Source organism: Rhinolophus ferrumequinum, chromosome 10, assembly GCF_004115265.2.
Source record: "Rhinolophus ferrumequinum isolate MPI-CBG mRhiFer1 chromosome 10, mRhiFer1_v1.p, whole genome shotgun sequence".
In the NCBI taxonomy this organism is placed as follows: Eukaryota; Metazoa; Chordata; class Mammalia; order Chiroptera; family Rhinolophidae; genus Rhinolophus; species Rhinolophus ferrumequinum.
Window position 1 is genome coordinate 44691652 of NC_046293.1, and position 24547 is coordinate 44716198.

General features: G+C 34.9%; 1 protein-coding gene across 2 annotated transcripts in view; it reads left to right on the forward strand.

Moving 5' to 3' along the window:
• Positions 1-22868, forward strand: part of PDZRN4 (PDZ domain containing ring finger 4) — a 338512-nt gene extending 315644 nt beyond the window's left edge. Inside the window, exons 6-10 of one of the 2 annotated variants that reach the window (XM_033118549.1) lie at positions 1652-1750; positions 4095-4157; positions 11127-11228; positions 15241-15357; positions 18784-22868. In XM_033118549.1, the coding sequence (XP_032974440.1) occupies positions 1652-1750; positions 4095-4157; positions 11127-11228; positions 15241-15357; positions 18784-20310 (1908 nt within the window). In that variant the 3' untranslated portion in view covers positions 20311-22868. The remainder of the gene's footprint in view (positions 1-1651; positions 1751-4094; positions 4158-11126; positions 11229-15240; positions 15358-18783) is intronic. The other variant, XM_033118551.1, reaches the window with a different exon arrangement.
• The last annotated feature ends 1679 nt before the right edge of the window (positions 22869-24547 follow it).

Sequence of the window (24547 nt, forward strand, 5' to 3'; positions counted from 1 at the left end):
ACTTCCAGTGCCAAATCATGTCACCTTTTCCTATTATTCTTCTAGGTGAAAAGAATTTTCATCTTTCTTCTTTATTGTTCAGCATATACCATGCCCTTTTTAACCACTGTAATGTAGTTTATAGTATCTTTGCCCATCAGTTAGAAAGTGAGCATTCTTCATAGTTTCATGTATTTCACCAATTTGCAGTACATGTCTCAAGAGAGGAGATTTAAATTCTATTTGGTTTGATATTAGCTGTGAAACTATTGGTCAGTGGAGCTTATGCTCTATCCTTGCTTATTATCCAACGACAAAGACTTCACTGAAATACAAAATTGAAAGAGAGAATATACTTCTTCAAGTGTACTGGGAGGTATCCTCTTGTTTGAAGTTAAGTGATTTTTTTCTTTATTTAGTTCTAGTAGTTAATGGATACTTTATTATTATCTCACTTCAAAATCTTCTTTCCATTCACACAAACACACACACACACACACACAATCTACTCCCAATTAAAGAGGAAAGACTACTTAATTACTGTTTTACAAAAAGTTACAAACACTAGGAAAGATTTCAAAATAGAAGCAATCACCCTTCAACCAGCATTTTCCGAATGCCCACACTCAGTAAATCCCTGTTCTGGGCATTGGAGAAAGAGCATGAAGCAAGACAGACAAATCTGCAACTTCCACAGAGCCTGAGTTCTAGACACTTGACCCAGACTTAACTTTTAATGTAAATTTGCTTTGTTCTTTCTCATCTGATTATTTACTAAAAGGCTTTATATTCTCCATCCAATAGGAACAAGTTCTCCATGATGAGAGTACCAATTCGTGTTTTAGTCCTTGGAATTATGCAATTTATCCTAAAGTCATGTGCTTCTGAGAGTAGTACAAGTCTATTTCATTATATAAAAAATGAAATACACTGAAATTTATTATTATTTTACTGAACATAAATCAGGAAATAGATTCAATATACATTATCTAAGGACTGACATTTCAAGCCCCTTAGCCATGTGTTTCAGGAAATGTGTTCTGTTGTTCATTTACTGCTACATTTTGAATCATTGCCTCTGCCCATATGAAGGTTGATGTCTCTCCTTTCAGCCTGGATGAACCCATTTCATCCCAAGGGCCAGAGCTTCTGCCAAGTAATAGAAAACTTTGACCTGAGCCACACAACACAAGCTTATTATTATATTGTATAGAATTCAAAAAAAATGGTGCACAGTTCATATAGTCTTTTTTATTTGAACTTTATTTTGTTTTATTAAAATACAAATAAAAGCACAGTAACTCAATATTTTTATGAACATTTTCCACCTACTTTGACATTCTCAAATATTTTATTGATTCCACCTTATTGATTCATGCATACTTTATTTATACTTTATTGTGTGATTTCTAAGGAGTTTTAAGTTTATGATTTGATGCCAAAAAATAAATTCACATTTCCAACTTTACAATGACATTTAAAACACTGAGATAAAAATGCAGAAATGCATGTTGAAGGTAAATTTTGATGATTTGGGTAACCACTTAATTTCAAATGTTGGGCAATAATTATGAAAACTTCCCAAAGTAACCCAGAGTATCAGTGAGTTCTCCATTCTGCTGTGGGATTTCTCTCTGAGATAAATGTCGTCCGGTGTGTGTTTTTCTCTCAGGAGGTCGAGCTGTGCCGTGTTAGCAGTCAAGAGAAGCTGGGCCTGACAGTCTGTTACCGAACGGATGATGAAGAAGACACCGGCATTTATGTCAGCGAGGTAAGAAATGCCACGGAGGGGAGCTGTAGGGAGAGAGGCTGTGAGGAATGGAGTGAAATGACTCTCAATGAGAAAATCCTTGGGAGGCTTCAATGTGAAGAATTGGCCATGTTCCAAGACTTGTCACTTTCAATTAGGAAAGTAAATTACGTTGCCCAAGTAACGTAATTATTATCAGCTTGTTTACTGTGGATGCTTTCACCACAGAATCCCAGGAAGGAAAACAGCAAAAATAGTAACATTGTGTAAATCTGAATAAATTCCCATAAGTGTACAGGAAGTCGAGTAAAGTTTCTGATCAGCAAACATTGGTCCTTCCATTCCACGGTCTTTTATCAGTTCTGTTAACAATAGCATTAACTAATTCTTTTAAATCTAATTTTCACAATAATCACATATTTTACTCCGCTGACAGGCTTTATAATTTGAATATTCAAGGAATGCATCTATTTGTTTGTTTTATTCAACCCCATAATTACTTTCAAAAAAATGAGGTATTTGAATGTAAAACACACTTAGTATTAACTACTTTGAAAAAAATGTGAAGCAAAATTTATTATAACTCCCAAAAAAGTCATTTTATGACAGGTAGTAAGGTATGATTTTTAAAAATTATATATATATGATTAAAAATTACATATAGATGTAAACTTATGTATATGTGTATGTATACATGTGTATATTAACTATTCCATATGTACATGTATAAATGTATGTATATGTGTGAAAACATATATATGTGTGTGTATATATGTATATGTATGTGCAGAGTTTAGAGAAACTAGATACAAATTGCTGTTCCATGCTGTTTCACGTTTTCCTGGCCATGACCTTGAAAACATTACCTAACTTACTGAGCTTCAGCTTCCTCAACTAGAAATTTAGTATAATAATGTTTATTTCATTGTTTTTTAAGAGGTGTTTAGAATATGGAAAAGATATTGTAATTAACACATTTGGAAAACTACACAGCTCTATAAATATAAAGGTTAGTCTTTATCACTTTACCAAAGAATTTAGTGACTGCTTTTGCAAAGGAAAAGTCTCCAGAGAATATTTGATTTATATAACCATTTTAAATGTACCACTGTAATAATCCCTCCAATTATAGTGAGGAAGTATAAAGAAACACCTGCAGAATTGTCTTTTGTAATATGTACACAGGTACAAATGTAGAAGTTTAATATTAGTTTGGTTACAGTTCTGAAGACAAAGTTTCAGAATGGCTTCTAAATAAAACACAATTAATTAATCATCCCACGCTTCCATCTAGTAAGTCTCTATTTATTATTTGAATATGTCAGCTTTAGAACTGTGTTTTTCGGGGATAGTAAAGAAGCCACAGGAACGGAACATATGTTTTTGGAAGAAATGTTTTCTTTATACCTATTACATGTAATTATAGTATCTTTTGTTCTTGATTGATAACTTAAGACTCATTTATTGGGTACTACCACCTAATAAACAAGTAATATCTAACATCTGGAGAGGATGGATCAACCTTATAGAATATTTGAAATACTTTACTTGAAAAAAAAATTGATGGAATAAGTTCAAATAAGTGGTTTGTTGCCATCATGTGAAATGTGATAGATATAATTACCCCCAGTGAACTATAAGTCATCACACCATTTGGCCCATTAAAATGTTGATAAACTTTTAATAAAGCCTTAAATATCTTTTATAGTTAACATAGTTCACCATATATATACATATATATATATATATATATATATATGTATATATACATATATATATATAGTAGTGTCTAGTAATAATCCATATGGGTAAGATAATTTTTTCATTTCTTGAGCAACATAGATTATAAATCTCTTTATAAATTAATGTGCTCATGATGCAGAAATCCCTTTAATAAGTATCGACTTAACAGTATAACTATCAGCTTTTCTAAGACGGTTAAGGCAGGATTTAAAAATCCCACTAATAGAAAGTAAATTTCCTGGGTCCAGAGAATCCTAAGTATTAGCATCAGCTGAAGGTCATGTCAGCTGAAGATTAATGTCTGATAGTAGTGAATGGATGTAAGAAAAGAAGAAAAGATAAAAGGAAAAGAGGTAGGAAGAAATAGAGGGAAAGAGGGAGGGAGAGAAAAACAATTTTCAAATCAAGTTCTTCACTAGTCTTCTTTAATTACATTATTATTCTAAAAGAGTCCATTTACATTTTTAGAATCAGTGGTTTGACAGAAAAATTTAACGTGCACTTTATAAATCAATAGATAATTTTGAACCAGATATTTAAAAATATTTTTAAAAACATTTTTAAGTTCTTGTGGGGGAACACTGCATATCCAGTTGAAGATGGTATATCCTCTTCATTACAGGTAGATCCAAATAGCATTGCTGCCAAAGATGGGCGAATTCGAGAAGGGGATCGTATTTTGCAGGTATGTGATGTAGTTATTCCCTTTAGTTTCCTACTCTCTAAAAGTCTTAATTTGATTTTGTTTCTTGTGAAATATTAGAGAAAAGAATGTCTTTGCTGTGGATGGTTACATTTAAAAAATAAAAAGCTATTATTGAAACCTTTTATAGGTAAGGACGGTGCCTTTTATCAAGAATTATTAGCTAATAATTAGTGATTAAGACATCATCTCTGGACTCGTATAACTTGACTTCAACTTCCAGCTCCACATTTCCTTGGGTACATTACTTCTCATTACTTAACCTCTTAGCCTGTTTCCTCATCTTAAAAACTGGTAACAAAACATATTGTTGCAAAGGTTAAATGTGATTGTGCATGTGATATTCTGATCATAGTGTATGGTAGGTAATAAACATTAATTGCTATTAGTACTAGCAGCAGCAGCAGCAGTTATTGCTGCCTTTTCAAGAATAAATTAGGTGATGACTCTCAGTGTTCCGTATATGAAAGTCTAGAAGTCGGGAGACATTTTAACTATTTATTAACGTGTTGCTGGTGACAGGTGTAGCAACTATGCTTTCTTCTCCACATGGAAATGTGAAAACACAAAGACTGATTAAATTTCAGTTTAATGAGAGAGATGGTAAGCAGACCGTGGTGGGGGTGGGGGATGCAGAACTAGAAAGAGTTCTGGCCCAAATCAGCAATAATTTTGAGAGTCAAAGTTCCTGTCCTAAACCTCTCTTGACCCACTCTATCCCTTCTAAGTCCTTTCCCATGAAGAATGTCTGCAGAAAGACATGTTGCTCCTCATCTTTTGTGTACGATTAACCCCAAATCAGAACACAGGCCCTTGAGAGGTGAGATCCACCACAAATCCAACTGCAAAACAGGGAGGAAGACTCAAAAGACAAATTGAGGATGGTACAATCTGTTAAAAAAATCTGCAAAATTTTTGTCATTGTGACAGATCTATAGTTCCCATTTCTTCTTACTAGATATGGACCCTGAAGGATATTTCTTTGAATTCAACATGTTTGTATTCAACATTCTGCCTAGAACCAGGGCTTCAAAAGTAGACAAGATGTCATCCCAGTGTTTGGGGTACTCCCTGTGTAATTGGAAAGACGGCTGCATACACAGATGCTTACAAATACAGTTGACATTGTCATGATAAAGGTGTGCCTGTGCCACCATGAGCATGTCAGAGGGTTATCCTGCCCAGCCTTCTACTGTTCTTGCCTTTCTTCAGGGTGACACTCTCCAAATCATACCAATTCTTCGTACTATTTCCTTTCTTTAGCTAGGTGACAAAGAACTCCATTTTCATCAAGGATCTTCTACTGAGACTTCAACTAGGAAAGAATAAAAGTATGAATTAGTGGTCATTCATAGTCCCACTAGTTTTCAGAAAACTTTCAGAATATATCATTTCTATTTCAGTGAGCTCCCTAAGTGGTGAACTGTAGTTAACAAAACGGACTGTGTCTATCATTGGATATGTCAGGGGAAGGCAAGTGAATCAGGAAACCAAGACTTAGTCTTGTTTATTCCTGTATTTTCAATGTCTCACTTACGCACATGTGAATAAATGAATGAAACAAAGGTATTCAGTGGACGGAGTGATATAGCATAGATGAATAAAATCTGCAGTAAAACTGTATTTGTATAGCCTCAATAAGAAATAAGGGTACCATTTTAATGTATCCTCTAGATAATGAAAGCTTCAAAATATTTGATTTTTTTATTTAAAAATGATTTTAAATGTATTGTTCATTTGGTTAACATCTCCAATTAAGTACACTAAAAAAAAGTAACATTGTTTTAATGCTCAGGGTCATGTTATACCCAGCAATCATTAAAAATGCTATAATAGAAGAAGAAAATGCTCGGTGACTAAAAGGTCTGAAAGATTTTGTACCTTGATATAAAATGACCCTACTTGGCTACATTTTCTGATATGTTGGGTCTATATTTTATCATGTTTCTCTTGCTGTTTCCAGCTGTCACTTTGTCCTCTCACTATCTATTCATCATACCCCTTACCTTCTGCACCCTCACTGGCTCTCTTCCTAGTTTTCAGCTAACCACTTTTCCATAGACTAGATACACAAATACAGTTATTAAAATGGCATCTATTAGTTCTGTGGCTAGAGTTGAACAGAAATAAATACATGTGTTTCCAGGTATGTATGCTATATGTTTTGATACTTTCTTATTCTTGGCTATATTATGAGCTGATAAAGTTTTCAAATAAAGTATTTGGTGGATAATAAGGCATTTCTTAATGGAGTTGGTTCATTGAAGAAACAACAGTCAAGTTGATAAAGTGCTATTGTCTGCCTGATTACTTTATATTCAATGACAAATGTGTCACACTTAATGAATAAATACATGATACATTAAAAAGCCTAGAATTCAATTCTGTCTGCACATACAGGAAACAAAGCGTCTTAAGGGTGATAGTGAAATTATATTAAATAAAACTGTGACAAAATTGTACCCATAGACAAATAGCTCCCATATGGCTGATGAGGAGATTATGGGATACCCTGTAATGAAGAATTAATGACTCCTTTCCCAGGGAGATGGGAGTGGGAGAAAGAGAGGATTTACTTCTTATCCTAGAAGTTTCCTGGCTGGCTTTTATTTAAATGAATCTCTTCAGAGCAATTGTAATTTTAATTTCCTGTTCTTAAGGACCTAAGCAGAGGACTTCTATGGTCCTGCCCTCATTGTGTAGCTAAAATTTTCCAAATGAACTAAACCATGGGCCTGTTAGATGACCTCACCCTATGACACCACCCACAGAGAGAGATTCACATGAGATTGGCATAGGGTAGGGATTATGCAGCAGGAAAACCATGAACCAACCTTCTGAGAACATATTCGTGCTATCATTTTTTTTTCTCTCCAAGTACATGATGGTTCTACCGGCTGTGCCATTGCCACAAATTTGTGATATCAGGAATTAATATGGGGAAACCCTCTCGTAAAATTGCAGCACTGAATAAAGACTAGGCATTTCTGAGCCAGAGAGGAAGGATAGAATGCCACATATGATCAGCTTTCCACAGGAGAGAGTGCTATATTCTCATTTTCTCCTTGGGATAGTAAGCATATAATATTCTGTGTAAACAGCTTAATCTCATATTGGCCAAAATAATCAGTTGTATTCCTAAGGATTACTCCCTGACAAAACCACGCAAAAACTCAACAGTGGAAAAACAAGACTCCTAATGAGCTCTCTTTCTTTCTCTGCCCTACACATAAACTGGTCGTCAACATTTCTTCCTTCTCTTACTGTTTTCTTCCCTTCGGATAGCTCTTTTCCCATTTCTATGTCTCTATATTCATTCACCTTGTTTCTCTCCATGCTAAAATACAAACACATTTGAAATGAATCCTTCCTCTTTTGCCTAAGATTCTTGTGTTTTCAAATAAGAAATTCTATAGGTGGTTGGACACAAAGAATTTTAGTTACCCACCTACCGCTGATGCACTCATACAGGATATCTAAAAATTGGTATATTCAAGCAGAACAACTATATTAAACTATCTCTAGGATTTTAACATTTTACACACACACACACACACACACACACACACACACACACAAACACACACATACTCATATGCATATCCTAGATATTGGGCCTAAAGTGAGATTTTGATTTATCTTTGTAATTGCCACAAATCTCTTCAAAGCCAAGGTAATATCTTTTTTGAAACTGATATTTGCATATAGCCATCCACAGAAAATGAGACAGGTATATTATCTAGCAAAGTTTTTCCTCATTTGTAACAAGAGTTACATGTTGCCTCCTCCTGGTTCTTTTTCCCTCTCTTTTTTAAAAAAGGGAAGTCTTCCATTAAATTGTGGTGACATGACTACTCATCTGTCTCCTCCCCATGTTTCTGAGCCCTGCGCCTTTATGTCTGCTGGTGTTTTCAGGCACAGGACACCACTTTCCCACAAGGAAACCTGTAGCTATAAACCATCATTCAGGAATGAGAGAAAATAAAGGCTGAAAACTCTGATTCTATTCCTCAAATCTTGTCATTCCTTGAACAACATCTTTGCTGAAACCCATGGCTGCATTTCTTGTCCCAAGATCAGCTTGGGTATCAAACAAATGTTGTGAGTACAATAGGATCTACCACCCAATTGACTAAGTGGTCTTTGTTTGGAAAAAGAAACAATAAATCACATTTTAATGCCAGCTCTCTGTGGAAAATTTATTTCATTCCACATATGACTCTGAATGTAAAAGTGTTTCTAAAACATATGATCTGTCCCCCCAAAACATGGACTTAATACCAGGGCTGGAGACCTGGGTCGTTATGAGTTCACAGAGGAGAGAGGTGAATACAAACTGTAATAGGACTGAAAATGAAACACAAACATATTGTTTCTTGATGGCTCTCTAAGAGTTAAAAGTACATATGAGATAGATAGCTTTTAAAATAGGACCGTGTTTACTACGATGGATTGGATTGTTGTGAATAAATTTTAATATATTTGCTTTATTTAGAAGAAAATAGTTTTTCCTTTACCGAAGATTAAGATGTAAATGATGATAATTATAAGAATAATAATAGCATCGACAGTAATATGTGCCAACCTTGAGCACTTAATATCTTGCACTTATTTAAGCCCTTTACATATGTTAGCTCATTTAATCCTTATAGCAACCCTCTTAAAAAGGTACTATTATCTGCATTTTAATATAGGGAATATAATAGTACTGTTAAACTAACATGAATGAAAAGAATTTAGATTAATGGTAAGTGAAGGTTAGATGAAGAATTTGACAATATGTATATACTTGAGTAGTAACCAGAAAAAAAAGTACGGAGGATTTTATTTTAAATAAGAAAGATGAAGACAAGCTGTGTTCGATCATCCAACTCTATCCCCTTACAATCAAATGTGCCTATAGTGGAAGGACAGTGATTACGTCCATGACTGATAGATAAGTTGATGCACTGCAGATACACTACTAAGAATTACTATGAAATGGCCATAGCCCTCAAAGCTCAAAGAAAGTAAAAATTTTCAAATCATTATTTTCAGACTACACTTAATTGGGGTGGGAGAGGTGTAATAGAATCCATCACTGCCAATTTATCTTTATTTGAGGGAAAAAAGGTCTTGGATTCAGTACAAAATTAGCTTTTCAGATATATATTTACATATATATACATATATATGTGCCTTTCTAAGAGGGTTGTTATAAGGATTAAATGAGTTAACATATGTAAAGGGCTTAAATAAGCTCAAGATATACATATGTATATATATGTGTGTATATGTATATATTTACAAGTATATATATACATATTTACAAATATTCAGATATATATTTACAAATCATGTATATATATATATATATATGTATATATATATATATATATATATATGATTTCCAGTCATGAGTCTCCACTTTGGAATCATAGCTTCTATTTTCCAATTTGATAAATTTTATTTGTGAATTGCAAAAAAAGGAAATGCACTTAAAACTTACAAAAGCTGCATTTCCTGTCTACATATACAAGTGAAAAACTAAGCTGATACTCATTTGATCAGAGAAAGAAAATGTGACGAGGTTGTGTGATTCCTGTCCCCCACCTGCCAATCCCCCCCCCCGCCATTGCTTGTTATTGTCTGCTCTGTTTGTGCTCAATAGATATGACAGGAGTCTAGGAATATGGATCATTTATTGTGGTCAAATTTGAGATTTCCTAGGCTTGGTTTTGGTAATTATGTCTGTCATCATATATCAGCCAAAATGCCAGAGACCCACAAGGAAAAACCTCAATAGTCTACTTCATGCTTTTAAACAGAAATCCTTAGTGAAAGATGTTAGATTAATTATTGAAAAAATGGTCAGTGCAGCCACATTTTAATTTATTGAAATAATTAATACTTAGTTTACATAGAATTACTTGACCTCTTCAATTGAAATTTATTTTCATGTATTTTGATTGTGTATTATGGATCAAAAATCTCATTGTCTCTATGGATTTGCACAATCAATAAAATAAATAAATTTAAAATACCCAAAGAAAAAGTTGGGGTAACTAGGAGCTAAATACATTTGGATATGAAAATGTAGTTTAAAATACAAACTTTAGAAACCTTATTTGCTCTGTCTATAGAACTTAGAAACAAGGAAAAACGCTGTATTTTGAATGCCACTGGAGTCTTTTCTTTTTTTTAACCAAAAGTTTACTCAAGCTTGGTCTCTTTCACTAAGCATTCTTGCAAAAAGCTAATTTTACTCTGAGTAATTTTTTAAATATTTTTTTAAATACACTTAAGAGATGAGCCTCAAGATGTTGCCTTAGTTTTGTTGTTTTAGGATAAGGATAAATCTTAGAAAGGAATTGGAGTGTTGATGAGGATGTTCGTAATGATTCCTTCTTTGGGTTAGTTAAGCACTGAAAGGTATTCTGAGAGTGATTTGGGACAACTGAGTCAGACCCACACACAGATATGAAAGGATTAAATGAAAATGCAATCAACAGTGGCCTGGGAGCGTCGTCTGGTGAGAGATAATACTGCAGCTCTCTAATTGGCTCGCAGCAAGCATGCAGGATGACGGATTTCAGTTGTGGTATTGCCACACGGCTTCCCCCAGCACTATTATCTCAGAGTGACACTTCCATTACTCTGAGCGGAGAAAGATGAACGTCACCTGTCAGGGGCTGGTTAATTGTGTTGCTAGATGTATGTTGCCAGGGCGCAGGTTGGACATTTATGAACATAACTGCTTCCTCTGATGTCCGCCATCCTTCAGGGATCGATATGGCTCTTACAGTAAGCGCGTAATTGAGTGAAGGCACTTACCACTGAGGGGCTGAAGATGAGCCCATTGTGTGAGCGTCATTGTCCATACATTTACCATAAATGAGCTGATATTTGCCATTTATTGTGTGCAGCATTGTGGAAATGGAAACTAATGTGCCACTTTCATTTGTTTTCTAGATAAATGGGGAAGATGTCCAGAATCGAGAAGAAGCAGTGGCATTGCTCTCTAGCGATGAATGCAAAAGAATCGTGCTGCTTGTAGCAAGGCCAGAGATTCAGGTCAGAAACAGAGATCAGAAGTCGTGAAACCAACCTTTATATTCCATATTCTATATTGTCTGCTATTCTGTAGCAGTTCAGTGCCATGGATGTTGGTAAAACCAAGTATACAAAATATAATTGAGTTATCTTTCCTAAGTTACCAACCTGATCAAAACAATTATAAGTTAAAGACTACCTTATATTGCTCCACACAATGGCAGCTAAACATTTTCTTTTTAAAAAGAAAAACACACCAAATTGAATCGTTATTCTCTCCTTCTTTTACCAGTTATTTAAATGAATGCATAACTGGAAAATGGTTGACTTTACATGATTTTTAATTCTGTGTGGATCCTTGCTTCAGGTTTCCATCTAAAAATACTTAATTGACATTTTAAGGTATCTTGAAAGAATCTCTAATGAGAGAAACATTAGCATATCTAGCTATCAACTTAAATCTTTTTAGAATAATTTTAACAAATAAAGAGCGTTACATAGCATGGTGTGGTTCCATGTATGGTAAATGAATTTTTTCTAATTTTAGTGTGACAAAAAAAATCTATCCAACCAAAAACAAACTGATAGCTTCTAAAGGAATTTTTTTTTATATCTTTACAGAGGGAGATATCATGAAAGTAAAGGAGAGGTAATGGTGGAAGAAAAGTACCACTGGTACTTCCTTTTATATCCTTTTGATACCCCACCACAATGCAGAAAGGACATTACATTGTCACCATTCTATCCATCTGTCAGTAGTTTGAGTGAAGTTGGTTATATCACCATTTGTCTCCTAGGTTATTGATCTGATATCTTTCAGACTCAGTAACTGCATACTATCTATAAATTACATTGAGTAAGTGTATTTCAGTGTCAGATCCGAATCCTGACTTGAATATAGTGGTTATAAAAGATCACCCTTTCCGCATATATTTTCTTTATGCCCTTGACCATTCTAAATGGTTCCTATAAAGCCTGCCATAGCCCAGGGCAGAGTAAAGTTACACACCTGAGGTCTTAGGAATGGGGAAGGGAACATTTATAACTGACTTCACTTCCTATTTGGGAGTGAATTTTTAAAATGCATATGAAATTGCACTAATTACCTGGATACTTCACAAACCAGTTTATCTCACTGATCCCATTTTTGAAAAAGAACAGAATAATGAGGCTAAATATATATTAGTGAAACTCATGGTAAATTGAAGACAACTCAGTAGTTGTAGAAAAGGTATTTCAACATTATAATTTGGTCTCCCTGCCCTTTCCAGGTAACTGCTAGAGAACCTCATTAATTTAGAATTAAAGCATTTCCTTGCCACATAGCAGCTATAATAGGCTGTGAAAAGAATAGAAATTAATGACTTCAGACCAGATCCTGTTAATCTTAGATAGACTACATATGCTTGGTAGAACCAGTGGCATTTTTGAATACCTGTCCTGACCCAAAATATCAATGTTAGAAGGTGAATTTTCAAACAAGGCTTCCTTTCCACAGTTGATAAAAGATGATCGTCTGACTCTGTAGGAGTCCCATCTGTCAAACTCAGGATCTGCATTAGCCCCTTGATACTGAAGCCCCTTAGCCTTCATCACACTGGAAAAGAGCTAATTACCTTTAGAAAATCAGATTTCCAGAAAAATAAAGAAAATGCATTTGAAAGCCAAACTTTAAAAATATGATTTGAACAGTACATGCTATCAAGTGGCATTAAAAAGGGAAAGAAAAAAAATTAACTTGTCTTTATATCACCTATGTTTTTTTCATCAATTTCAATATATCCCATGATTGCTTTTATTTTTTATTTTGCATGTGTATTTTTTTTTTTTCAGGGATAATGTGGAAGGTTTTTGTGTGCTTTTTCTAGCCTTTGTCTTTCTTCTTTTTTTTTTTTTTTTTTAATGTTTCCAATACTGGCTACATTCTTGGAAATGATCTACAGAGTTGCTGGGGGCAGTATTGTGCAACTGTGCAATATTTATAAATAACTCATTTCTTTCATTCCCTGTCAACTTCCTTTCATTTTCTGCCCATTTTCTTCCTCAGACCATTAACGATATTGCTATTCTCTCCTCTTTCCCTTGGGACATGGGGGCAGAGAGGGCTCTCATAAGAACTTGTCGCCACTACTTTGGAGACAGTGCAGGTCGTTTCTTTCTCTGAAATGCCAGTGTATGATCCAATACTGTGCAGACAGATCCCCCTGTGTCATAATGACAGTCCTCCCTTTCTGGCATCTCAGCTCGGGGAAAACTTCTGTTTCTGCCACAGCGCTAGACTCAGACTGCCATAAATGTACTTCTAGGTGGAAAGGGACAGGGAAAGGAAGTGAGCAAGAAGAATCTCTCTTTCCTGATTGTGCTGTGTATATCTCCAGTGTAGAGGAAAGCCTACTCGAAATAGACATACACTAAATACAGATGGTAACTCAGGAATCCAAGGGGATAGTTAATAAGAAAAGACTTACAGAGAACCATTAATTTCTACCCTGTGGTCCCTTTATTTTCCCCACCTCTTCATTTAAATTTCAAAAGACTTTGTTCCATCATTCATTCTATCAGTGTCAGCAAATATTTTGTTTTGACCTGATTTAAGAAAAATTTTTTGGTGTGTTTACAAAAAGTGATCATTTCTAGCTTTAAGTAGCTTCTTTTGGAGTCAAGCATTTGCAGCTTCGTGAAACTTAAAAGGGATTAAAGAATGTAAAACTTGGACAATATAAATTGGACTGAATTTAAATTTTTAGTCAGCTTCATTTTCATAGTTCATCTGCATATCAAAGTCAGTGGGGTAGAACTTGGTCAAGTTATTAAGGCTACATTAGGATAAATGAGGATGAATAAATGTGTCCCTGATTTTGGCCCCAGTGAAATTTGAGGTGATTTTAGTTCTAGATAGCCTTTAATTAATATCAAGAAACCTATGATAGCCTTCATATTAATGAATATGATAAACATATTCTAATGCCTCTTCTGATGCAGTTTAATGTCCTTCTTCCAAATTTAGAATTCACTTTTAAAGAAAAGGTTATTTTGCCCATTTATTTAGTGGTGAAAACACCTCAAACTATTGTCAATTTTGACTCACTAGAAAGCTGCTGTTTCTTTGTAACAGAGTGAAGCAGAGATTTGACAATAATTCAGTTAATTTAATCAGCATAGACAGATAATTTATGTAATCCAGCACCACAATCTACTTTGAGAAAAAATTATCTGTATTGGCTGTCAACATTCATCATATTAGCAAGGTAACCACCAGTTTCTCTCACTTCACTTTGTATTGACAACTCAAGGGGATTTGTTCAGTTTAATTTGTGTAAGACTTGCACAAGAATACTTGCATTCAGCACCCACAAACAAAACTCTGCATGCTCCACATCACTCCACCACCCTTAAATGTAACTTTTCAGATATTTTTCCTTGGAATTGGGCCTGGGAAATGAATCAAAAGAGACAATGGGTAGCATCACTTCTTTGTTTTTTTGAGAATAACTTAGATTTTTTTTTCTGATACAATAAATGATGTCTGTATTTGTAGCAAGCAGCCATCTTGTTTACTTGGAAGCCATTTGCCTAAAACTGAAAAAGCCGTGTGGGGGAGGGGCACTTTGTGGGTAGTCATGTTGGTGGTGGTTATTAAGGAAAAAAGCCCAATTGTCTCATGGCCCTATTAGTACCACTGCATTTCTTTAACATGAGGACTGTTGGAGGTAATGAGCGTGACATTATACAGTATGCTTTTCATACATTTTGAAAGACGGTAACGTTGTATGCTGTGAGATCTACTCGGTTGTAAGAGAAAATCTGTAGCTGTTTCAGGAAAGGATAAAAGGCATAAGAGTCCATTTTTTTTTTTTTTTTTTTTTTTTTGGTCACCTTTTCTTCCTTCTGAGAGGTGAACTATCAGAGACTGGTATTCTAAAGAGAATCATTATGATAAAAGGAACTGGTCAGGCATCGCCATTTAAGTTTCCCTTATTTTAGCATGAGTTCTCACTAAGCTAATATAATGTACTAATGTATTTTTTTGCAGCTGGATGAAGGCTGGCTGGAAGATGAAAGGAATGAATTCTTAGAGGAGTTAAACTTGGAAATGTTGGAAGAACAGCATAATGAAGCAATGCAACACACTGCCAATGAGGTGGAGCAGGTAGGGCCAACAATTTGAACTACATCATTTGAAATGTTGCTAGTTCTTTTTTTAGTGTATGACAATAAATGGAGTAAAAAACAAAATCAAAGAGTTTGATCAAACATCCATATAAAGGTAATTTTTAAGAGCAAAGGATCGTATCAAATGAAGCAGAAAGACTAAATACAATTTTTTTCTATTAAAAATATTTCTAGTTTGGGAAGCTTCTGGACCATTGTCAATAGAGTACAGTATTCAAATGCTGACCCAGATACTGTTCAACCTAATTCAGAAATTTAATAGTAAAAATGCACGTTGCTTCCCAGTATGCCAGCTGTAGCCAAACTGTATCTCCTGAGGTAACCCCTCCCCGTAAACTGTAGTTTTATACTTTGAAATTAATGTATGTATTTGAATATTTATTTAGGCAACTAAATGAAGATGCTAACATGATGTAAGCCTTCCGTCTTATTTGTGTTTTTGGTATTATGATTACACCTTTATACTATTAAATAGGAGCAGTTCTGCTTGGAATTATTGACATCATTTTGCCTTAGGGTCACATATTCATTCAACAACAAAAATTCTGAGCTCCTAATATGTTCCAAGCACCACACTCGATTCTGAGAATACAAAGAAAAATGAGCAAAGTTCCTACCCTTATTTAATTGATAGCTAGTAAAAGAGCACAGTGTGGTTTGTGTCAAATCAAGTCCTCATTTTTGTTGTTGTTGTTTTCCTACTAGATAAAAACAAGATCAATACATCATAGATTTTTTTATTTCAGATTCATGACATTCATCTGCCTGATATAATTTTATTAACACTTCTGCTGTCAGTTTACTGATTTGTTTAATTATAATTCTATTCTCAGCATTAATTCTTAACATTCCCTAAATGATAATAAAATAAATAAATAAATGAATTTTTAAAAAACCTGACAGGTTTAGGAACATGAAACACAAACATCCTATCACTTTTCCAAGCTGAATGATAAAATATATTGACATTCTAACATCCCATAACAGAGATGTATGTGTGTGTATGTGCACATGTCCATATATTAAATCAATCATTAGATTGCAAATTATAGTGTCAACATAACCATGTGTGCAATATACTCTGTGCTGATCAAGGATGCTCACTGGCCACTTCATAAACAGTAGTTCATGCTCAAAAATGATGCTGCTACTGTAGTGATGGCTTTTCAATGTAGGACAGATTGAAATTTTTATGTATGACTTCAACACTGGCCACAAATAAAGATATTTTCGGGTGGCAGCTGCTGGTTATAAGCAAGAAAGTCCTTGCTCCAGGCTTTTTCTCTCTTAGATACAAAATGTGACCTGATACAGAATTGACAGGAGGATGTTGGAATAAAGAAAGAAGAGAGAAATCCTGTCCAGGTGAAGTGATACGGTGTCAAATGTTGCCTACTCATCAGACATAATACAAATGCTAGGTGTTTTGAGGTAACACTAGATGTCCCTGAGGTTAGATTTTCATTGTGTGGAAATTTTTCTTCACCATGAGACTGAAAAATGATGAGAAGTACAGAAACCTTTAAATGTCCTTTGCCCTTATAAACAATAATACTACATTAGCAATGTCTTGGTAGAAACATTGCCTGTCACTAGAATAATTCCGTAGGGAAATGATAAATGATAGCGTACCATTACATTAGAAACAAGGAATTCTAAGTTGGAGAACAGAAAAACTCTTTTTATTTTCACATTTGTTCCTAAACCAGAGACAAAAGAAAAGGAAATTTAATTAAAAATAAATATCCATATTTAAAAACTAAAATTAATAACTATATGAAAGTTTCACTTTACATACTACCCTTGGTCCTCTGGCTGTTGTTAGCATATTGTGTAATATCTTCCATAGCATAATTTGTCTGTGTTATTTGTACTGCATGTAAAATTTTTAAAAAGATAGTAAGTAGCCTTCTTGTATTTTTTCAGCTTATCATTCGATAAGAGAAAAACATAAATTAAATAATGTGGCATATAAATGTAAATAATATGGCATAGAAACTCAAATGTCAAATATCAATAATATCCTCTGGAGGTCTTATGGCACAAAGTGCAGATGTCACCACATTTGATATTACTTATTTATAACATTATGTCTTTTATCAATAAGACATTATAAATCAATCTGAGTATGTTTTCAACATATGAGGAAGAATATTTTAGAGCAAGATTGAGAATTCTAGAATAACACAATACGTGGCCACGTTCTCCCCTTTCCAGTTTTTGTTGCATTTTGTTCTGTCATTACTTATGTGGGAAAAAATAACAATTATCTGGGGAGACCCTTTTAAACCTGTTCCAGCATATTTTTTATCACCCATCCTGTCCTTGTTTAACACTAATAGATTTAATTATATTTAATTATATCATTACACATGCTAAAGGAAAAAACTTAGACATAAGGAAAATATAGCCTAGAAACTGCCTTGTAGACTACTATACTAGGAGTTGGGGAAGAAAAAGTAACTTTACCCTATTCACAGACAAAGAACTAGATATGCATTTCCTTAGGGCAGTGATATTTAATCATTCTGCATGAAAGCCAAAAATTACCAGGGAGTGAAGTTTCATATACATATTTACATACATATGTCAAAATCCATTTTTGATGTTATGTCTATGTCTGGCAATAAGTGCTGCTCAGATTTTCTTGGAAACTGTCGTTTACTCTCAGTAGAATAAAACTCACCTTTGAAAGAAATTATGGGTTAAGAGTAGAAAAATCTTTTTTAAGTACCTCATGAATCCTAAGACATGTTGCTTTTGAGACATGTGATTTGGAGATGCACTGAGTTCAAAGCATATGTATGCAGGAGTATGGCATCCTGGACATATAAGAAATCTTGATGCTGGGAAATGGCACTGGCCTTCTAGACTCTCTGTCACTAATAAGCTAAATTCATCTGAGATTAAATGTCCTCATCTATAGATAGAAGGTCCTAGGCTCCAATACTACCCTATTCCTGAACTTTTCCTCTGAACTTTAAGAACGTTAAGAAAAACAGTAAGAGGGTGATGTGGCTTCTGAACTTCAGGCTTCCATATTGCTAAAGACCGTTTAGACATTCTTCTCATCTTTTTGTGTCTTGTCAACTCAGAAACTTGTTAAGTCACCTCATTTACACACCTTCACACCACAGTCTCCCAAGTACGAGAAAGCCTTAAGAATCACCTATTTAAACATGTCCTATTTTATGTATCCCCAAGTGAGTATCATAGCAGTTTTTCTTTATTTCATTGCATAAAAAGCTGCCTCGAGCTAATTGCTTTTATTTCTAACATTGTTATGGATAGTAAAATTAGAGCAGCTTTCTCGGAACTGCACTTTTTGCCAAGAAGCACTGTTCTTCCAGCACGTTTTTCAACAACTGGTATTTTCTTTCTTCCCTCAACGTTATTTTCTTAGCCAAAAAAACAAGAAGAAGAAGAAGGCACAACAGACACAGCCACATCCTCATCCAACAACCATGAGAAGGACAGTGGAGTGGGGCGCACAGATGAAAGCTTGCGGAACGATGAGAGCTCAGAGCAGGAGAATGCAGCAGAGGATCCCAACAGCACATCTTTGAAGAGCAAAAGAGAGCTGGGGCAGAGCCAAGACACTCTAGGGAGCGTGGAACTTCCGTGCAATGAGAGCTTCCTATCCGGTGAATACATTGACTCAGACTGCACTGGAAACCAAGATGAGGAGTGTGAACAATTCCGGCAGCTCTTGGAGCTCAAATGCAAGATTCGAAACCATGGAGAGTATGACCTGTATTACTCGAGCAGCACAATAGAATGCAATCAAGGGGAACAAGAGGGAGTGGAGCATGAGCTACAGTTGCTTAATGAAGAGCTAAGAAACATTGAACTTGAGTGTCAGAATATCATGCAGGCTCACAGGCTCCAGAAAGTGACAGACCAGTATGGAGATATCTGGGCATTGCATGATGGAGGATTCAGAAACTATAACACCAGCATTGATATGCAAAGGGGAAAGCTAGATGACATCATTGAACACCCAGAAAAGTCAGACAAGGACAGTTCTAGTGCTTACAACACAGCTGAAAGCTGCAGAAGCACTCCTCTCACTGTGGATCGTTCCCCTGACAGTTCCCTTCCAAGAATGATCAACCTCACCAATAAGAAAAACCTGAGAAGCACAATTGCAGCCAATCAGTCCTCTTCTGGACAGAGCAGTAAAGAATCGATCTCCCCCAAAGCCAAAGCCACTGAACAAGGTTGTGGCATTGAAGGCAAGGAGAAGACTTCAGAAAGCAACAAGGTTTCTGACCAAGAAAAGACAGGCAGCGAACACATCCCTTACCTCTCTCCTTACCACAGCTCCTCATATAGATACTCAAACATCCCAGCACATGCCCGACATTATCAAAGCTACATGCAGTTAATTCAACAGAAATCTGCAGTAGAATATGCTCAGAGTCAGCTCAGTTTGGTGAGTATGTGCAAGGAGTCTCAGAAGTGTTCAGAGCCCAAGATGGAATGGAAGGTGAAAATTAGGAGCGATGGGACTCGGTACATAACAAAGAGACCAGTGCGAGACAGGATTCTGAAGGAACGTGCCTTAAAGATCAAGGAGGAACGGAGTGGCATGACAACAGATGATGACACCATGAGCGAGATGAAAATGGGGCGCTACTGGAGCAAAGAGGAGAGAAAGCAACACCTGGTTCGGGCCAAAGAGCAGCGTCGGCGCCGAGAGTTCATGATGCGGAGCCGATTGGAGTGTCTCAAGGAGAGTCCTCAGAGCGGCAGCGAGGGCAAGAAGGAGATCAACATCATTGAACTGAGTCACAAAAAGATGATGAAAAAAAGAAACAAGAAAATTTTGGACAACTGGATGACAATCCAAGAACTGATGACCCATGGGGCTAAGTCTCCTGATGGCACACGAGTTCATAATGCCTTTTTGTCAGTCACCACTGTATGACGGAATGAATGGGATGCAACTGATTTTAAGAGGGTGCTACCAGTTTGGGTAGAGTATGATTGCCTCGTTCAATGTGGCGTTTTTATATATATTTTCTGACTCTTTATAGTTTAAATTTTTTGTAAGCAAAAATACCTGGTAATTTTTCATTTGTTTTTCATATACTGGTACCTTCTTTTTGGCTGAGATCTTTCTTTAACTTGTGATATATTCATATTACTCATTTATATATAAAAACAAACAAAACAAAAGAAAACAAACAAAAAAAACTTCAACAAAGATACTGAGGAGCCAATTAATTTCCTATTTTAATGTATCTATTGTAAGTTAAGATCTGGATTTATTTCTCTAGTTTACTTATTTTCTACTTTGATAACAACTCAATGCCAAAACATTTCTATACCTGCTTATTGGCATAATGCGTAGTAATTCAAACCTGTTAATAAATCATCCGCTACATCTTGTCTTATACATAAAACCACCTCTTTTTAACATCCCATTGTACATTTAACACATAAATGGCCGTTGTCTTTGTCTCAGTAAAGTGTAGGTGGACAATCTTCCTGTGATATGTAGTGGCATTGGTCATGTAGCTAGATAATTGTGGTAATTGTGACAATAAAAGAGAAATAAATTATTGATTATCCTTAAGAAAAGTTATTGAGGAGTGTTTTATTTTCATTGTCCACTGTGGTTATCAGATATAAATTAGTTATATATGTATACTATTTAGAAAACTCCTAATTGTGGATTATAAAAAGTATAAATTTTCTATCATTTTTTTTCATAAAATCGTCTTGAAATACTTCCCATAGATCATGGTGTCACATATTCTTACCAGAATTAAATTAGATAACATATATAGAGCATCTTACAGATGCTAACTAAAATTCAATAAACATGGGTTCATGCTCCCTTGCCTGTCACTCATTTAAGGAAAAGCCAAGAAAAATTTAGGGGAAGACATGGAGAGAGAGGATCAGTGAAGTATCTGAGATTATTTATAATGACACTATATGAATAGTCAGCTCAAGCTGCCTTAACAAAATACCATACACTGTGCGACTTAAACAACAGCAATTTATTTCTCACAGCTCTTGAGGCTGGGAAGTCCAAGATCAAGGTGCTGGCCAATTCAGCTCCCTGGTAAGGGTTCTCTTGTCGTTTTGTAGATGGCCACCTTCTCACTGTGCCCTACATGGTATAGAGAGAAAGCATTCTGGTGTCTCTTCTTATAAGAGCACTGATGTCATCATCAGGGACCCACCCTTTGATTTCATTTAGATTACCACCCATCTCTAACAACTATCACAATGGGGGGTTAGAGCTTCAACATATGAATTTGGGAGGGAGGGGGACACATTCAGTTCATAGCACTATGTACATTTATTTATTTGATCATTTGGAAATAAATTTTTCCAAAATTATTTGGAACCATCTTTCTAATCATTTTCAGCATAGTCAACTATAAATGTCTTTTATGCCCATTTATTAAAAAGTGAAATTGTTAGATTATCTGAAAGGTTTTTTTTTCTTTAATCTAGCTTTTCATCATATAAACATATAAACCATATTATGTCAATCATAATGCCTTCAAAGTGAGGTCCACCCTGTACATGCAAACATGACTTGGATCAAATTTTTATTAAACCCAAGAGCTTGTTTAACATAATGGAGATAAAACATCTGAATATTTTTGAAGCTACTTTTCTGTTTAAAAACCTGCTGTAGCTCCTTAATTAGATCTTGAGTCCGACTCGGACCTCAGCCTTATATTCAAGGCCCTCTATTAACTTGCCCACCTTGCCTATTGGCCCTTTGAGTTATTCCTGGCTCCAAAACAGCCTGCCCATTTCCAATGAAGTTATGCTATTCTCCTGTCTGAGATTTCTGTGCCAAATCCCACACCTCCCTTAGAGCATAATCAGATATATATTTTCTCTTTAGAGCCGGTTATGATGACACCAGATTTTCTCAGCATTTTGGCATACACTATGATTGCACCTGCAGTACTGTTTTACCTTGGAAATTCTATTCTTTTGTTATCACACATATAGAACTTACCATCCTCTTGTGTATATTTTTAAGTTCATAGAGTTGGGCCCTTGTGTCCCCCTCTGTCTTTGTAAACCTCTGGTAGAATGATATTTGAATAATAATGAATGCTGGTTGAGTTAAATTATTTTATTCATTTATCTCTCTCCTCTACATATTGGTCCTTTTGTTACTGTTTCTTTTCTCGTCTACCCTTTTAAGTTCTTACCTTTTGAAGGGCTAATACATAGATGGAAAGAAATGAATCTTACTCATATATAATGAAAAGCTGGGCTCAAAAATTTTAAGATAGTGATAGTAATAGCAACCTAAAGCAATTGAAAATTTCATCACTTCTAACTTCAGCCATTATTAATCAATAAGATTACTCTGAGTGCACTGAGAGTTAATTTTTGATCAAATGGTTTTAAGTAAGAATGCCTGTCTATCTTAAGAGCTCATTTTTTCCCTGACCTAATGCCTGTGGTCATTGTTTATCCTCTTGACACAACTAGGTTTAAATATTCATTGAATTCATATTGCTCCAATAGATAAATGTGATTTGGAATCAACATGTAGATTTTTCCTGAAGAAACATGTACACATCTCACAGAATGCTGTGTTTCCAAAGTTACCAGTTTAATTTTACTTTTATTAAAGCCAAATGTGCTTGCTAATTTTTTAAAAATGTAATGTTGGTGTTTTTCATGTCTGTGTTTATATAGTTCTACAAGTTGAGAAATGTCTTTTTCAAAAATCAGTGAAAATCTGAAGTGTTATGCTTTATCTTCCTACATAACATATCTTTGTGCTAAACATGTTTTTTCAGTAAATGAAAAATAAATCTGTTGCTCAGCAAAGAAAAATGATTGGTTATATGTGGGATATTTTATTTCAGTTCAGAAGAAATATGTGAATGTAAAGAGGAAAAATATTTTACTTGAGTTTACCTTTGAAATTCCATATTTAGTATTGCTTTTTATATTCAAGATGTGACAGAAATCAGTGTTAGGCTCTATATGTGAACTACCTACGGGTTCAAAAATAATGCATGTTTAGTGGACATTTCTTCACTGCATGCCATAAAGAAGGCTATTGCTGCCATCTTATTTTGTGCTGACTGTACAAACACATAATGTGTGCCGAGGGAGGACTACTCCAACATAGCCTTTCCATAGATGCCTACTAACTCAATCCATGTCTTGGTGTGTCTAAATCTTCCACATAAACATATTCTTTTTTTCCCTCCAATGAGTTTATGCTCCCTGCTTCAAAATCTTTGTTTTGTTATGGTGCCACTGTTCACCGGCTCTTTCATGCTTATCACCTGAGTCTTCTCGAAATTCTCTTTTAGCTGGTCAGTCACAAAGCAGTGTTAATTTTCTTCTAAATGTGTCAGATTATCTTTATTAATCTTAAATTACCTTTTGGCTAGATTATTACTGTCTAATGCCCAATTACTTCAATGGATCTGTACTGGTCTTTCTGTACACCCTTTCCAGTTTATCCTACTTATGGTGGCAACACCTGGCCTCCTAAATATCACTTTCCTCAGTGTGCTATGGTATCTTCAGGAGTCTTTTCCTGAGCAATGTGATAAAACCTGAGTATCCGAGACCATTATGCGTGGATTTCCATAATTGAAACTCAACGTGTTTTGCCATCTGATTTATGCCTCTCTCCAGGAGAGATTTCCAACTCAGACCTCAAAAAAACTGTGCCTTTGGTAGATAAATAATTTGCTGTTCCTTCAAACTAATATTCTCTAAATTTTAATTAAAATTCAATTTTTTCTATCAATACTCTATTATTAGTTTTCATTATTTTCTACTTCTATTACTAAGCATTAATATAATTGATATAATAAAACTAATATGACATAATTATTAAAATTTATATTAACTTTTAATTAATGAAATTGAACACTGTAATAGGTTCACTAATTCACTTCTAAAAAAAAAAAAAAAAACAGGAAAAACAGTTTCCCAGCAGATTATTTCATAGTTATCTGAAGTTTTTGTTCTCCCTTCAGTTTTCTATTATTGTTTTCTAAAATGTACCTCTTTGGAGGTATATTAAAGGACTTAAAATTTAGATAAAACAAATCATTTGCTCCTGTAAATATGCATGATATGGTTTCAGAATTTTAGTGACTGGTGATGACAGGAAGCCACTGACAAAAACAATTGACCAAGACAGTCAT